Source organism: Larus michahellis, chromosome 10, assembly GCF_964199755.1.
Source record: "Larus michahellis chromosome 10, bLarMic1.1, whole genome shotgun sequence".
In the NCBI taxonomy this organism is placed as follows: Eukaryota; Metazoa; Chordata; class Aves; order Charadriiformes; family Laridae; genus Larus; species Larus michahellis.
This window is the reverse complement of record NC_133905.1, coordinates 4,918,858-4,935,675: the sequence shown is the minus strand read 5'-3', so window position 1 is coordinate 4,935,675 and position 16,818 is coordinate 4,918,858. Positions and strand designations below refer to the sequence as shown.

Sequence of the window (16,818 nt, the reverse complement as noted above, 5' to 3'; positions counted from 1 at the left end):
CTGACATGATCTTTTTACAAATAGCGTTTGAAGTTCTGCGTGGCACCTGAATGCTTGAGAAGGAGCAGTGTAAAACCATAAGCATTATGATTATAATTACAACAACAAAAGGAGAGTATTTTTTCCACACAATCTTACTCATGATTTACCAATTTCCAAAACCAAAGTTGGATAGTACAGTTGGTTTGGGAAATAACAATGCAAGCGTAATGATAACCTGTATAGTTCAGATTAGCAGATGTTGCCAGCAGATGGGGGCCAGACAAGCTAGAGATGAGCGGGGGACTTTAAGTCAGGGTGGAGAGAAGAAAGAACTGGCAGTGAGTGGAGTTACTGATGGTCCCAGACTCTGGGCTGTACCTGGGTGCCTCAGTGCAGAAAATCCCTGCTCATGGTCGTTCCATTTCCATTCCTCTTCGCTCTCGTTGGTTGGCATTTGCACAAGGTCAGGGATTCGTCCCCCAATGGGAATGTTAAAGAATGGCTCATTGTCATAGCTGGGGGGACACATAAAACAGAAAACTTGGTTAGGACAGGAGATGGGTGGGAAGCAAATGTTTGTAGCATGTGGCTGTATCCAAACAGATGACCTTGCTTTCCTCAGGTTAGGAGTGCAAATAAGAGCAAGACTTCATGCCATATAGGGAGATCACAAGATCTAGGGTTTTATTTAGGCCTTACCACTGCTGATTTAACATTTTTTAAGGTAAATATGTGCTGGACCTTTTTTGCTTTTATTTGTTTGTTTTTACTGAATTAAGTTAGTAACCACTTGCTGATGTCAGTAGGAACTGAGGACAACTGCAGGACCCATTAAACAGCAGTCACTCAGCAAATCATAGGATTTCTGTACTGATTAATGCACATTTAGGGTACAGATGCCTGCCCTCTAGAAACAAGAGGGAGACCTTGTAGTTCATTTTCCCTGGGCACAAATGAGAGGCAAGCACTCCAGACTCTTACATCTATTTCCAAGGCAAACAGGCGTATGTAAAGATGCTGTACATATTTCCACGGCGTTGTGGAGTTGGCTATGATTACTGCAAAAAGTCATCATTTCAAGATTGCCTTGGATAATACAACAGACTTGAAAGTGTGCCAGCCACCAAATGGAATCTAAGAAACCTTTTATGATTTACAGCCACCTTTTCAAATGATTGTGCACCCTCCAGCATCCTTCAATTACTGCCATTGCTGCAGTAGTTCAGTTAATCTTTGTTTCATTTCACAGAACCCCATCTCAAAGTGAACCCAAAGGAGGGCTTCTTTACCCATTGAAACAGTTTCCAGTATGCTGGTCGCAGTCTCTGGCACAGTCACAAGGGCGACAGCCATTTTCTCCAAAGCCCCAGTAGCCCATGAGACATCTATCGCAGTTGGGGCCCGCCACACCCGGCTTGCAGTAGCAGAATCCCGTCTTGGGGTGGCATCGCCAGCTTCTGCTGAAAGTTGCGTTGGCTGAACCCATTGGCTGGCAGGCGCAAGCTATGGAGATACGGTAAGAGGTGACTGAGATTATGCGCCCAGGGGTCATCTGGTTAAGTGACATTTTTTCAAGGCTGATAAACTCGTTCCCTCTTCCTTATGCTCAGAAGTTTTGTCAGAACTGGTAAACGTTGCATTGTCAGCCTACATTTGCAATATTATTTTTGTTTCTTTTTAACTCAATAAGCATAGCAAAACAAGTACAACTGGGACTCTTTTATGTATGAAAGTCAGTTCTTCCCTACTACATAAATCTGGACCATACAGGGTTTTGAAGTGGTGGCAAGAAGCCTCCACCGTGTGTTTATTTTTAAAGGGGCTTGCAGGTGATTCACTTTTAAAGTGTTTTGCAAAAAGATTCACTAGCATGGATGAGGTAAAAAGTGGTAGCTATTGCCCATGTTGTCTTTCCTGTGAACACAGAGATTACAAAAGTACTCTTTACTCTGGGGATAGATGTGGCTTATGCAGGTGGTTCAGATGACCTGAAACATTTTTTCTGTTTCTGCCTCAAAAAGGCCACAAATTCCCTTCAGTGCGAGTTCTAAGGGACACATCTCACCATGCAGTACTGTATGTGTGTAAGGAAGCTGATGAAATTTTCTGTACAAATACATGAGCAGATTTGTTACAAGGAAGGTGGACAGAATGAGAGAAGATCTCTAAACTCACTAGATGTATTTTACGTGTAGCTGGAGCTGAGAAAACAGGAGGAAAAAAACCTCAGATCTTTCTAATGCTACTGCTAATTTGACACCAGCCTGGCAACTCAAGGCAACTTGGCAGTAAAACAGATAGCTACAGCTCCTATGGGCAACTCTGCCTTCACAGACATTAAATTGTCATAATCCCACGCCACCAGTACATCCCCAATGTGACAGCATCGGGGAGTGAGGTAGAAAGTAATATACAGATAGTGGTGCAAAGCCAACACAGTTGACTCCTCTCCATCAGTGCAGAGGCTAGCTGAGATGGTCAAGCCTTGTGCCAACAGCTCTGCAGAGGTAAAATATAAGCAATAAACATACCCACTTATTTCTGATATTCAAACAAGTTTGATTAAAATGAGAACTGAGCTGAACTCCAGGCCTTCATATTTCACCTCTTTTTTGTATTAACAAAGCGGCATAGCCTGGCTTTTGCCTGTAGCAGAGACTGAAAAGGAAATGCATCGCTACTTCATCCATCTGGAAGAGGGCAGAAATAAAAATCTTGTGGCTAAGACCTGCTTTAACAGAGATTTTCAGTTAAATGTTGGACACCCAAGGTGTTTAGATAGCTTGGATCAGGGGCCAGCCTTTTGGATGCTTATCTGAACCAAACATGATCTCCAAAGCTTTTGAAGTTTGCCCATCATTGCTTCTAATCAAACTACTTTTCTTCATGAGCTCACAGATAAGAGACCAAATGAACACTGATTCCACACATCATTTTCCAAGGGGAAGGGACAAGCATATGACTATAAAGAGTGTTAAGTGTAGCAGAGACAGATTCACTTTCATCTGCAACCCCATATTTGATGCTCAAGAAAAGAAAATATCTTTTGAAAATAGTACGAGAAAAAGGGTGAGCAATTTTGTATAAAGGACATTTCTCTTATGATGTGCTTACTACGTAGTTATTTTTTCACCATGTCCTGTGTTCTTTATGCCAATATTTTTAATAATATTATTACACTCTGCTGTAGACAGATCTCAGTCTGTTGTTTTCAAGGGACACTAGCACAATAGCCTAAGGACAGAAAATAAGCGTGCTGTCATGGGCAATGTACTCAACACAATGAGCTGGTTGGCGGATGGCAGCAGGCTCGCCTGTTTGCCACAAAGCAGTCTTGACTTTGGGAGCAAACCCAGGGATTTTGCTGTCAGTTCTGGAGAGCAGGTGTAACAACGAAGTGCTCATTAGCACTGACAGTTTCAAAGGCAAGTTCTGATTTGTTGCTGCTCAACTTGAATTATTTTTGCCCAGATTTTTGTGGGGCTGACTACATCACCCTAAAAGAGGAGACACTTAGTTCCGTCCATCACTGAAAAAAATGCATGTCATAGATTTGGGGATGAGGAGGGGAAACATATGCTCCCTTTACTGCAGACAGGTCTGAGCCACAAGAAGTAAGAGGTTGCTAACACCTGGGTTGGCTGGAATCCAGGTTTCTTATTTCACTGTAATATCTCCGTATGTAGGATCTACTTGTGGATTTTTCACCTTAAATTTTGTGTATTTCTGTAACTTCTGGGTCTGTCTTTATTCCCATTTTATTTCTGGTTTTCAGGTTTCATCAGTTAGGGTCACATAACAGATGGGTACATCTGCATCATTAGACTACCTATCACTGAGACTAGATCCTGATTCAGGAAGATAAGACTTTCTCCCGTCCTATCCCTGAGGGAAAGTATTACAGGACAGTGATTGACAGCATTGGCAGAAACTGAGGAGGAGGAAAGAAGTCCCCCCCCCCTCCTTATTTTGGGGGTACAGTTCAGGAAAACTAATGTTCCCAAATGAACTGTGGGGCATGTTCCCCAGTTAGAAACTGGTACAGCTTCTGGTGGATCAGAAAGCAAGCTGAATCAATAAATGTACAGCACTTTCAGATGAGTTATACAAGTGGCTTGCGAACGCTTTGCTCAGTCTGTGTTTATTTAGCATTTCAGCTTGGGCGTGTACATTGTCTGGCTTCCAGAGTATTATGGCCAAAATCCCAGTTGTGCATCTAAGGTAACTCCCAAAATAAGAGCCCACATGTCACATGCTGTTGATGACTGTTTTTTATCTGCTTAATAGTACCACAGATTTGCACATAAACCTCACAATTAAAGAAACATAAAAGCAAGTTTCCAAAACTTCATGCTTTTACATTTACCAATATTTGGCAACACAGCATCTTTCCCTGCTGATTTTTGCTTCTTTTCTCTTGGCAAACCCTAGTTTTCTCTCCATCCGCCTCCCTGTCTAACAAAACACCAGCCGACACGACAATGGCCTTGTTTGTCAAAGGCATCATCAATTATGTTAGGGACGGTGTGCAGACAGTTCTGGCTCAGAGATGGCTGGTTTATTTGGTTTCTCCCCTTGACAGCAGGCAGTGTAATGAAAAATTTCGTCATTGTACTTTAGAATTGGCTATCAGTCACAAAGTATCACAAAGCATCCTCTTGCCTTTCAGTCTCGCTCCTACACTAAGTTTGTTTTGTCAGAAACTACTGTAAAAAGGAGGAGACAAGGAATAATGAAAAATGAATAATTCATACAGCAGTCTCCACTCAAGTCCTCAATAAATCTGTCTGCCCTCAGCACAGCTGTCTTTCCCATGTAATTAGACACAGATGTAAAATATAATATTGGTTGTAACGATATGGTCCCAACTTACAGGAAAATAGCAAGTGCTCCAAGTCACTCAGTGGACTTTGAGGTATCTTGCCTTAAACTTCTGTCTAATTATACTGCATAAAATATAGCTATGAGCAGACTCTGGGCATTTAATGAAAAACAGGCAAAATGAAAAAAGAAACAAAGCCTTTTGTATCTGAGATATATACATGTGCATCTTTGGAGCATGTGACCAAATCAGGGCAATTTTTAAAGCATGTCAGATGTGGGGATTGACTCAGCCAGTAATGTTTCTTAAATGAAGGAAATAAGATAGACAGCTGTGTGTGTGGTCAGGCCTGATTAAGACAGACTTTGAACCAAGATGTGATCAGGCCTTTGTGATATTACAATTAAAAGTTCACTCCCTCTGCTCTGAAGTAAAAGGAAGAGAAGCAGAGCTTTTCAGAGTGTGTGTGTGCACGTGCATCTGGGCACATTTTAATTTTCAACCCTTGTGCTTAGAGTAAAAAGCTTGTTTTCCTGGAGACTGTTTTTAATGGGTCTACATGCTTGCATTATTTTTTAAGCTAACCAAAGGGTGAGTACAAAAGATGGTGCCATTTCAGAAGGATCCCTTAAGCCTCCAAATAAGCCACAGGAAAGAGCCAAGGATACAGCAGCTTTTCTAACCATTGGTTAGGAAACGATTAGGCTTCCGAGTCAAAGCTCCCATACAAGTCTATATCCAAACTACTTAATCCTGTGTTGTCACCCCCAATAACAGGCAGGTGTGTGCCTTGCTCTGGGGCTCTTTTCATGCCTTTTTTTTTTTTTTTTTTAAATATAGATCTAAGCAGTGTTACAACAAGGCTCACGATGTGACTCTCATTCATCCCCAGCTGCTAGGAACAGGAGAAGCAAAGGTATCAGGGGCAGGCTACCTCTGCAGAGAAAAAGGAATATCAGATATTCATATCAAATTTCAACAGATTTTTTTTTTTTTTCCAAGGGAATGTCTTTGCTGTCTCACAGTGGAGGGTCAAAAAAGGGTGGTTTGGATAGTGCCAGGACATCCAATTGTTATACAACTTTTTTTCCCCAGCAGTGATTAAGAGAGAATGCTGTTCATTATTATGACTAATGCTTAAAGACTCTTTCTGGGCCTGGGCAGTGTCCTGTTAACTTTCTGGGAGCCTGAGGGGGATGTCACAGCTGAACCTAGACTTTGCTCTGGATGGCAGAGCACTCTTCAAGCGTGCTTTCTCAAAGGGATTAGCACAGCATTTCATTCAGCTTTTTCATCAGATTTCCTTTCCCAGCTCAGTACCTACTGTACACAAGGGTCAAGGTTTGATCTCCCATTGAGGTATCATCCCCCCGCCCCAAGTTCAAAATGGGAAGCTGAGGACCAGGTTGCTCTCAGCAGAATCATCCATCCAGTCTGCTGTTTGCGGTTTATTACTGTTCTCAGCACTTTCCCAGTGGGTGAGTTTTTCCACTTAGTGTTGTTAGTCTGGCACTGTTTGCCTGGTTTTCTCAAAGTGAGATGATGCCTTGGAATCCGTACACCTAAATCCTCAGAAACATGCTAATCCAGAAGTGACACCTCTTCAATTTATGATCAGCAGGCTTAGGTATGAGAGAAATGTACCTGGTGGTCTAATTAAATGTCTAGGTTTTTTACATATTAGCAACACTCAAAACAGTAACTGCTTTTTACTGAATAACCAGAGTTGTTTTCAGGGTCACACAACCTGAACAATTTACTCCGACCACACCAGATTAAGTTTAATAGCAATGCAAGTTTTGCAACCTGAAAGAGAAGTCCCTCTGGAGAAGAGAGGCTCTATCTTACATCTTGCATGAGGACTTCCAGTTTAATATCGGCTCTGTGCATAAGGAGCTGATGATGGTGCTGGAGGTGAAATCTTCCCTCTATCAGACTGCATCTGTTCTAACCAAACCAACCCTGCCTGTCTGCACTGGTGTGCAGTTCCCTGAAACTTAAAGTGAAACATTCCCTGAAAACTTTCTGCAGAGGTACAGCATAACATGAAGTGCACACGTACACACTGCCTGCAAACCACAGGGGTAAGCGTTTGGGGATCAGTTCTTTTGTCATACAAAACACTACCCTATTAAGGTAATTTGTCAAATGTCATTATAGGACTTCTCCTCCTCACCTTGAATAAAAAGCAAAAGGCACAGACTAACCACCTCCCTCCCAGGTTTCTCTTAACTCTGTAGTTATTACAGGTACAAGCATTGTGCACACATCAGTCTGCTGAAAAAGTTGAGGCTCTCTAGAGTGAGCTGCAATACCCTTTCCTTGCATCTTGATATGACAAGCATTCATGCATGCCTTTACGCACCCGTGAAAGATCCCATTGACTTAAATCATGCATAGATAGGGTCATACTTACCTATTGCAATAATGCTGAATCAAACCTGTTAGATTCGTCTCTACCAACAGAAACTCTAGTGCAGGCTAGTGATCCAGAATACCTCTTAAGTCAAGGAAGAGAAATAGATATCCTCTAGAGGGCAATTCAGCTCATCTATCATCTCAGGCATCTACGTTAAGCTTCAATAAGTTATTCTCTAGAGGTCCCACTGTTTCTCCACTGACTGTACAGGGAGCTTAATATAACTTTCAGGTGGCTAAAGTGGGAGGGAAGCTATCTAAGCCTGAGCATGCAAGTCAGAGCGGAAACAGTTGCATTTGGGGGCCTTCTGCTGGCAGCAGCATGTTCCCAGGTGAAAGGAACATTCTTGTGCTTGACTAGCATGATAGGAATAAAGCTCTTTTACAAGGTGAATTTCTGAACAGTTTTTCTTTTGCTATGCAGAGTATTGGCAGGAGGTACTGAGAGGCCTGTAACCAGACCAGACAAAAGAGGCAGAGTCAAGGTCTGATTTCATCCAGGCAGGCTGTTCTAGAGTTTCCACATAGATAGGCTGTATTTTCAAACAATGTTTTTTCCTCTTCACTGCTCTCCAGTGCTCCTTGACTTTAGCAGTTATCTAATATTACACATATGTTGGTTACTACAGCATCACCCTGCTGTTAAATACAAGAGTTCATACACAGATTCTTTCAGGTACTCCAAGATTGAAAACTAATCTTCTGGCACAACATTTTATTCTCGTTACAGTCCTTCCCTGTAGCAAATCTGCTCAGAGTAGAAACAGGACTAGAAAGGGGCCACCTTAGGACACTATGGGATATGGGGCGAGTTAGATAAGCTCACCCCGAGTCCTGTCTGCTGATAATGTCCTGTGATGAACATTGTGAAATCGAAAAGAAGGGGTTATGTGGAAGCAGTCTGTGCTGGCGCTAAGATCCAGTGGAAAAAATACAAGAGAGCAGAAACATAGGATGTGCTGCGCACAGAAAGTTTAAAAGCAATATCACAGGCCATACAGTCCTAGTGAGAGGAGTGTTTGTAACCTGAGTCTTTACGAGGAATCTTGATGAAGAACATCAAAGGGTCAGGAAAACTTCAAAACCACATGATGCCAGTGGGCATGAGTATAGATGACAGAGGATGAAATTCTCCATGCTGGCAACTGATGTCTGAGCTATGGGGAAGGAAAACTATACAAAGGAAGAAGTGAGATGATGTACATTGTTGGAAATAGCAACCTCCCAAATAGATGCCAGATGGAATCAGATGTGTGAAGCCTGTCAGGATAGTCAGGCAATGTTTACACTAAGTAAGGGAGTTACAGGCTATGTTCCAGACTGGCTGGGTGCAAACTACCTTGATCCAGAGGTTGTACACCCTCTGTGTACAACCATTAGTGCCTCTATGCCCAAGTTACTTCCTAACACATACTGCTGAAGTGTTAATGAGGCAATTAATTTGGGCGGTGCACCCCATAATACAGCTGTAGAACGCAGAGATACATCTGAGAGAGCTCTGCTGTATTTGTTCCCAAGTGGATATGCATGGTCTCGGGCTTCCTACACCTCTTGCAGCCATTACTGTATATATTTATGTGCACAGATGTTGCACAATCATATGGAATTTAACAATAACTTACACATAGGCACACAGTCTTGAGAGATGCAGGAAAAAAACAGCTAATTGGAATGTGTCTCAAGAAGAAAGGAACCATATTGTTTTAAATGCAAGCACAAGAAGAACATACCTTTCCCCAGAATGCAATGCATTTGGAGAACTGTTATCACAAAAAAGTGTGATACCATGGGGAGAAATAGACACAGGAAATCAGGAAGATGCCCTTTGATCAGAAAACTGTAGTTTAGGAAAAGAATACAAAGAAAGGATAGTAATACTCATGAGTTCTATAGGAGTTTTTTCTTTCTTTTAATAATTCTTTTAATGATTCTTTCACCATTCATTTGTCTTCACCACACGTAACAATAGTCACTTACGTTTGCAGACCTCTGTAGAAGACATGGGTTTCCCTCTATCTCGGTAATACCCTGGTTTGCACCTTTGACACCGATGCCCCTCTGTGTTATGCTTGCAGTTGTCGCAGACTCCACCACTGCGTTTTCCTGATGCCAGCCAAACACTCAGATCAAAGTGGCAGCTGTCAGCATGGTTGTGACAGCGACACTCTGGTAGGAGACAGGACAGTATATTTCAGGCTCATATAGCAGACAGCAATACTACTCAAATGGTATAAATTTCCTACTGTGAATCATGGAGGAAATATCTGAACAAAATGCATTTCATCTGCCTGCAATGCTTAATTTTCATAATAAATAGAAATTGCAACACAGCATGGGAGTCCCAGCAGGGTCTGAGGAGCTTGTCTGGTTGTGAGCTGTTACAGTAAGACAAACCAATCCGATGGTATCGTAAGCCCTTCACAAAACCCTGGAGTGTTAGAACACAAGGGGGATGTAACTGCATGAAGAACATATTTCTGCCTTGTAAATTCCACTTCCCAATAGCCCAAACGGGTCAGCTGCAGTAAAACAAGTGCATACTGAAGTTTTCCATCAATGACCAGCAATTGTCATTACCAGTCATTACCAGTTTCTGTAATGGCACCATTAGTGTAAATCGACAGAAGTCTTTGTTAGGGAACTTTGCCTGCTGGCACGGTGAGTGCTCATCCTGAAAGCCTGGATCAGTAAACTCCCTCCCACTTACTTCTGCATTCATTTGGAGCCCCTGTTTTTCCATCTCCTGGCTTCCAAGGCTGATCATTGTATAGTGGTGCACATTTCTCACAGTGGTCTCCTGCTGTGTTGTGTCTACACACACATTTTCCATGGACCTGTCAGGAGAAAGAATACATTCAAATAGCTACAAGCAAGAACATGGTGGAGGGCCCAACAGCCCCACGAGGAGGTGGGACATCTCCTGCACAACTCCCACACAGCTGCCTGGCTTTCTTAAGAAACCCACAGAGCCTGGAGCTTAAACATGTACCTTTGTCTCTTCACACAGTCGCTAACGATGTAATGATGATTTTTCTTCTGTCTTACAGTTTAAATGCACGTGGCAACAATTTCTTTTTAACTCTCCAGTTGGCTATTTTACTACTGCATTGATGAGCAGCCTCTAGACTATTTCCATTGGGTAAACTAACACAGCTTATTTTGATTTAAAAGTTCAGGCAAGAGCATGCAAAGAGCCTGAGCAGGTAGTCACCTCCAGGCAGTATCAAATACCCTCTTGGCTGGCAGAGTTGAGTCACAGGAGAGCGGTCCAACAGAGGATGCTGGACCCTGTCTTATTTGACATTAACAGTGGTCTGGAAGAGAGAGTAAATATAGGGCAAGGAAACCATGGATTACTAAATTATAAATTGTTAGAAGAATGAGCAAGTAATCCTGGACCTCCTAGCACAGTTAAAAATGTAGCAAAAATACTAAACTTGGAAAAATACCAACCAGCATACCCACAGAAAAACAATCCAAACCACACATTCTGTGAGGGGAAAGCACTGATATTTGAAGACACTTAGGTACAGTGTCTTCGCTATACCTACCAACTTACATATGTATATATATCTAAAAATAGGTTAGCAGAAAAGGCCCAATAGAATTTTGGGCTGTGTAACTAAGCACTGTAACTCCAAGTGGTTAGGAAATCCTACCTGCAATGCTGTGTTCAGTTTTGAAGATCTTGTTACCAGATAAATGAGAAATTGGAAGATGTTCAACAAAAATGAGCAAAAGCTGGCATGGCTGGAGAATGGGGCTTATCTGCAAGCACTGTGTATATAAACCCACATAAGCCAGGAAACAACAGTTTACAAAATATTTGAGGGGAAAACAAAGAAAGAAGTGCAAAAAGCCTTGACTAAAACTGGCTGAATAGTATAGTTCTCTTTGTGACTCTTCACTTGAAAAAATAACTTGCTTCCTCTGTACTTATCTGCCTTCATTGGAACACAATGATTTTTAATCACAGAAATATTCCAGTAATGTCAGTTTTGGGACCAGGTATTCACACCAGAAACCTGACCTTGGAAATGGAGTTAGTCCAGCCTTCAAGCGGAAAGTTACTATTGAAACTGGTTCTGTTCTCAGTTTATTTCATGGACCAGGAATATCATAGCCAGTTCCACTATAGACTGTGATTTGGCGCACAAGGTTTGTAATATCAAGCCCATTCAAGAAGTGCTTTGCAGGAGGGTTTTTGTGTTGTGGTTTTGAGTTTTTGGGTTTTGTTTGCTTGTTGGGTTTTTTTTTAAATTAAGAAATAGGATTCCAATATCTGTTTGCAATGCCTCAGAGAAAGTATTTCCCAGATAAATTGTTTGAGGAAATATCCAGCATAGGGAGTGGGAGAAAGGGAAAAGCAGTACTAGAGGTCATGTTCTATACTCATCACAAGAGAAGCTGCTAATTAGTGGCATGTGTTTCTCATGCAAGGACACGCTTGTACTGGAGCAGGAAATGCACAGAAGTCATGGACTAGACAGAGCCCTCTCCCTCCGTGCGCTGTTGAGGATGCTGAGCTCTGTAACCACTGTCACAGCTCTGGCCCGCTGCACGTTACACAAAAAGCAGAGGCTGAAGTTTCATTTTGACTGGGGTGTGAATTGAATCTAATCCTTTAATCTCACCACTAATGTGAGTTATGTTTCTCCATGGCCTTTCCTGAAAGTCAGACTCTCCCTTTGCAGTCCTCCCTTCCCCCGTCCCGCATAGCGGGTAGCTTGGGATCAAGAGAGAAATGTTCAAAAGAGCAGTTGCGTGAATGCGCTCCCCTGCCCCCAAACTCATCTCCCTGCAGCAATTTGCTCTCCGCTCCCCTGGTTTCTAATCCTCCCAGACCAGATATGTCGTGTAGCTCGCACAGGGGATAGGCTGCAGCTGATGCCATCGCCCCTCTATGGCCAGCTGGCAGATTTGCTGCTGCACAGAGCGGTTGGCTGCCTCCTCACGGAAGACTGAGCACAGACTTCAGGGTATGCATTTCTGTCAGGGCTCAGCACCGGTAAACCTCAGGAGGATACAGCATGTAGCACATTCTGTGATGCCTCTCCAGACCTTTGTACAAGAAAGCCACCCATGTTCAATGCACTAAATAGGATGACAAATTACAGAGACAAAGACAGAAATACTAATAAGCAGTGTCAGACTTCTCCCTATTAGTGTTTGGCTCTTCCTGGCTTATAAGTTCCCCCCTGTGGACACAGGGACTGTTTTCAGAAGCCATAGAACAGAGAAAAGGACTAGGAGTGAGAAGAGATAAAATTAACCTGACCCAGAACCATAGGTTTTGATGTCCCTAAACTTCAGACTTTATCTGAAGTTTTCAGCTCATGCCCAAATGAATCAGAACCAAAATCTTGAATCCAGTCACTTAGGAAAACACTAGTGCATTTCAGTGCAAAATTTGTAAGTTGGGCCATTGGATTTTTTTTAGAGGTATATATACAAACTGTGCATTCACTATATAAAAATTACATGAAAGAAATGCTGAGATTGTACAGTTGGGAAATAGCAGGATTAAACCATGCAATCTTGTTTTAGCCTTGAATGACATGATCAAGTATTCATTATTCCACAAGACCCTGTGCTTACAGTGCACAGCACAGATGGTGTGAACACTCATGAACAATTATTCAGAAAGTAAACAGGAAAATCCAGTGAGAAAGGAAGAGTCTGGCTGTTCTTTGGATGTAAGTAGATGTGTTAGTTCACTCATTGCCCACTGGTTTGTTGCAAACTGCAGTTAGCGGAGGCTGTCTAGGAATGGCATGTTGTGGGTAGGACAGAGGCATAAAGGAAGCTTCCTGCCTGTGATCCCTGCTATTGAACAGTTTACCAAATATATGTGGAAGGATGACTGGCTTAAACAAAAGGCTCGAAAAGCCAAGCAGCCAGCAGACAGGAGAGCCACTGAGCAGGCAGAAGTAAACAGCAGAGCTGGCATGGAACTTTTTTAGGAAGCGTTAGATTTGAAGAGTAGTCTTTTTGTATAGGAAAAGAGAATTGATGGGTATTGGGGTAAAGGATAATGGAAGAGAAAGCAAGTCTGCCATGTGTTATCTGTGAATGGGCATCTCATGGAAGATTTTTTCCATGGAGAGTAATCTCATAGGCAGCATTCATAGGTGAAAGCAGCTAAGGAGGAGAGTGCAACATGAGGTGACAAAGAAGTACAGAAAGGAGTTGGATAGGAGAAGAAAGCAGAGACAAACAGCTCAATTAGAACTCATACAAGAAAGGTGATTCATGGATGTAAGTGGCCATTGCGGAGAGACTGGTTAATGCAGGAGAAACTGAGCTGTGGAAGAGACCTGTTGTACTTAACCATGAGTTAAAATAAGGGTAGGTGAGGTGGCTGCAAGTAATAAGACAAACAAATTGTTCTGTTAGAGGGGAAGAGATAGGAGAGGCAGCCAGAGGCCAAAGTCCAGGAAGGAACAAGAATGAAATACAGGATGCTGTGAGATAATATAGGAAATGGGATATCTGCTTAGGGAAGGAAGAATGTGAGAGTCGCACTCAACATCAACAAGAAGAGAACAGACGTGTCCCAGACTTGCTATTCACTGCTGAAGTAAGTCCACATCTCTCACCAAAGTGGGTCCGAAAAACTAGAAGTTTGTATTCCCTACCAAATGCAAGATCTCGGGATGCACTGGATTACAAAGGTGATCATGCCAAGGTAGAGAAAAATAATCAGAGAAGTACAGATTCAGGGCAACTGCACTGATATTTTTCTATGCCCTAGAAAGCAGGGTCGGATTTGCAAGAAGATAATGATGATTAAGGAGATGACTATCAGGGAGCAGCAAGGACCAGTTGCTTTTCAAGGATTGAAGATCTATAAGCTGAGGGTTACCACAGCACAGGCTGTACCCTTACTGAGGGGGGGACCATCCTGAGCACAGCGGGCAGAGCAGTCCATTGACAACCCCCCATACAGCAAGAGGATGGACCAGGGGCAATTCAGGAGCAGCAGGAGACAGGCCCAGAAACAAGCTTACAACATAGGTTCAAAGTCCATGCAGAAGGCAGAATGAGAGACAAGCCACAACACACAAGGGGGTCCACCAGGATGGACGCTACTTACAGCATAGGCCCAAGGTCCATCCAGAAGGCAGAGGCAGGGATGCAGACAGGCATATCTACAGCATTGCTCAAACAGGGACTAACAGCCCAGGGCTGAGCTTAAATGGACCCCCCAAGCCAATGGACAGAGAGGTAGGGATCCCAGGTGGGGCTGGTCAGGGCCATTAAAGTCCTTTTAGTGCCTTCAGGACCCTGATAATAGTTCTTTAATTGCCACTTGATCAATATCATGGGAAGCTTTAGGATATTCGACTGCTAGGAGGCATCTAAATTAAAAAATACTTAAGCTTTGTAGATTAGGAGCTGGCAATCCAGGTGGAGGGAGCTTGAAAGCAATGTGTGAGGCACAGAGGCTTACCTGAGATTCATGCCATCAATTAGGAAATGTAACCAGTTTTCAGCTAAAGCCTGATTAGTTTATGACCAGGATTTATATGAATACATAAAAATGTATTGGTACAGCAGGAGAAAGACTGAGATCCAGGAGCTTTCTGTTTCACATCTCTTATATTGCACTTTATCGTCAATGTTGAATATGTGACACTCCATCACTCGACATACTGATCCCTAGATACAAAAGTATTTAGGCCTGTATGGGCTTTTTTCCACAGTGCTCATGGCTGCAATAATTGAGTACTTCAGAAATGTTACGGAACTTATTTTTATGACACCTCTCTTCATCTGCTTCTCCTCATTACTGTGATAACTCTAGTTGCCTCCAAGGATCATTCCCATTCATCAGAGCATCATTGTATTGAGAGTTCAGTTGCTTTGACGAATTTTTTTGAAACTGGATGATGCCTTCCAAAGTTATTGTGGTGAATGGATCAGAAAAATAGATGCCCTGGCAGGCAGGCAGACTGTGTGATCGCGTAAGCCTCCCCGTTCCATAAAACCAGTCTGAGGTACTATGTGCATAACCTGTAATAGTTTGTATTCTTGCAGTCCTGCTTTCTGAGTGCGTTCAGCCAGGGTTACTCATGTCACCAATGCACGTTATGAGCTTTGAAAGATGAAAACTGATGCTTTAAATACTGATGTTCTGGCTGCATTAAGCTTCCAGTTTTCTAATCAGCTTTTGCAAAGGGTAGAAGTTTATAGACTGACATACTTGCAGCTAGAGGATATTATTAGTCCAGGAAAGGAACAAAAATGCTATGCTATACTCTCAGTCACCATCATATTAGATTTAATGATCACTTGAAAGCAACCTCTGCTTTTGTGTCTTGGTATAGCCGCTGTATTCTCAGGTGGTGGTTTCATGATGTAAAGTCTTTGGGGGAAATCTCGATTTGGGACATTTCTGCTTTCCTTATTACTTCTTTCTATGCTATCACCTCCTGCGTTGTGCCTGGAGTCATGTGTAAATTGGACTGTGAAACTAAACCATTCTAAAAAAAAAGTTAAAACCACTTTTTTTTTTTTTTTTTTACTTGGCACTAGTATTTTTGATCTGGATTAATTCCCTCATCTGCCTCACAGTACAGTCGTGCTGTTACAAGTCTGGTATTGCTGCCAAAGGCTTTGATTTGTATGTCTACCACCTGAGCAGCTTTGAATCAGGACACAGAGGAGGTTATAGCTTCATGGATTTTAATGCCAGGATGATCAGTTCCTATCATTTAGCTTGACCTGCTATGCTAAGCCATTAATTTCATCCAGTAGCTCTTCCATGGGGCTCAGTAATTTCTGGTTGATTTATAGCAAATAGTTTAGAACTATATCTTGCAACGGTTCCAAGAAATTACATGATACTTATTCACCTTTGACTGCACAAAGTTTCTTCACCTGAATTCTGATCTGCAGCTGAGAGAGTGGACATTTTCCATCTGTTTGTCCAGCAATTTTTTGAACTCTGTTCAGCTTTGTATAATACCTGAAGCCTCTTGCTTTCTCTCTGCCCATTTCGTTTCTTTTACCTTTTTTCCTTTCAGTGAATGTGATCGTTGCTCTTTCTGCTGAGCTATTCTCAGTCTATTTTGGGGCTTTTTTCCTAATGAATGAAGGTTAAATTTGGAAGCCTTCCAGAACAGAGCAACTGTTGCTGATTCAGAGAAAATGTTTGTCTTTGGGCTCTGTATTCACTTTGTAATGTCACCAGAGCCATTTCGGATACAGCAGTTTGCAATGACATCAGAGGCTAGTCCCTTACCTGCGTTTAGTGAAATGCCTCTTCCTGGGTCATTTTGAGTGGTTAAATACAAAACAGCCTCTGCTTTTCCGCTTTGTTTCTATTGCAGTTCAAATTGGCTCTGTTGTCTTGCCAAATTAAGAGATGTATCCATGCATATTTACAATAAATCCTTCAATATCAGGTCCTGAGGAGAGCACATATGACTTTTAAGAGGCTAAATTAAAAATTTCCTTCAACTTTTTCAAATTCGCAAAGACCTGTAAGAATGGGTGGCTTGGGAGTAAGTCCCAGATTACAGCGTATGCTATAGGTAGATTGACAGTTCAAATCAGGAATGAAAAAAGCCATTATTTTCCTGTGTCACTTG

General features: G+C 42.3%; 1 protein-coding gene across 1 annotated transcript in view; it reads right to left on the bottom strand.

The window, feature by feature from the left end:
• The window catches only part of LOC141749603 (netrin-4-like), a 55,113-nt gene that overhangs the window by 6,535 nt on the left and 31,760 nt on the right, over positions 1–16,818 (bottom strand). The window contains exons 4-7 of the mRNA XM_074603362.1: positions 9,930–10,056; positions 9,200–9,388; positions 1,272–1,485; positions 361–497 (exon numbers count right to left, since the gene is read on the bottom strand). Of these exons, the coding sequence (XP_074459463.1) occupies positions 361–497; positions 1,272–1,485; positions 9,200–9,388; positions 9,930–10,056 (667 nt within the window). The remainder of the gene's footprint in view (positions 1–360; positions 498–1,271; positions 1,486–9,199; positions 9,389–9,929; positions 10,057–16,818) is intronic.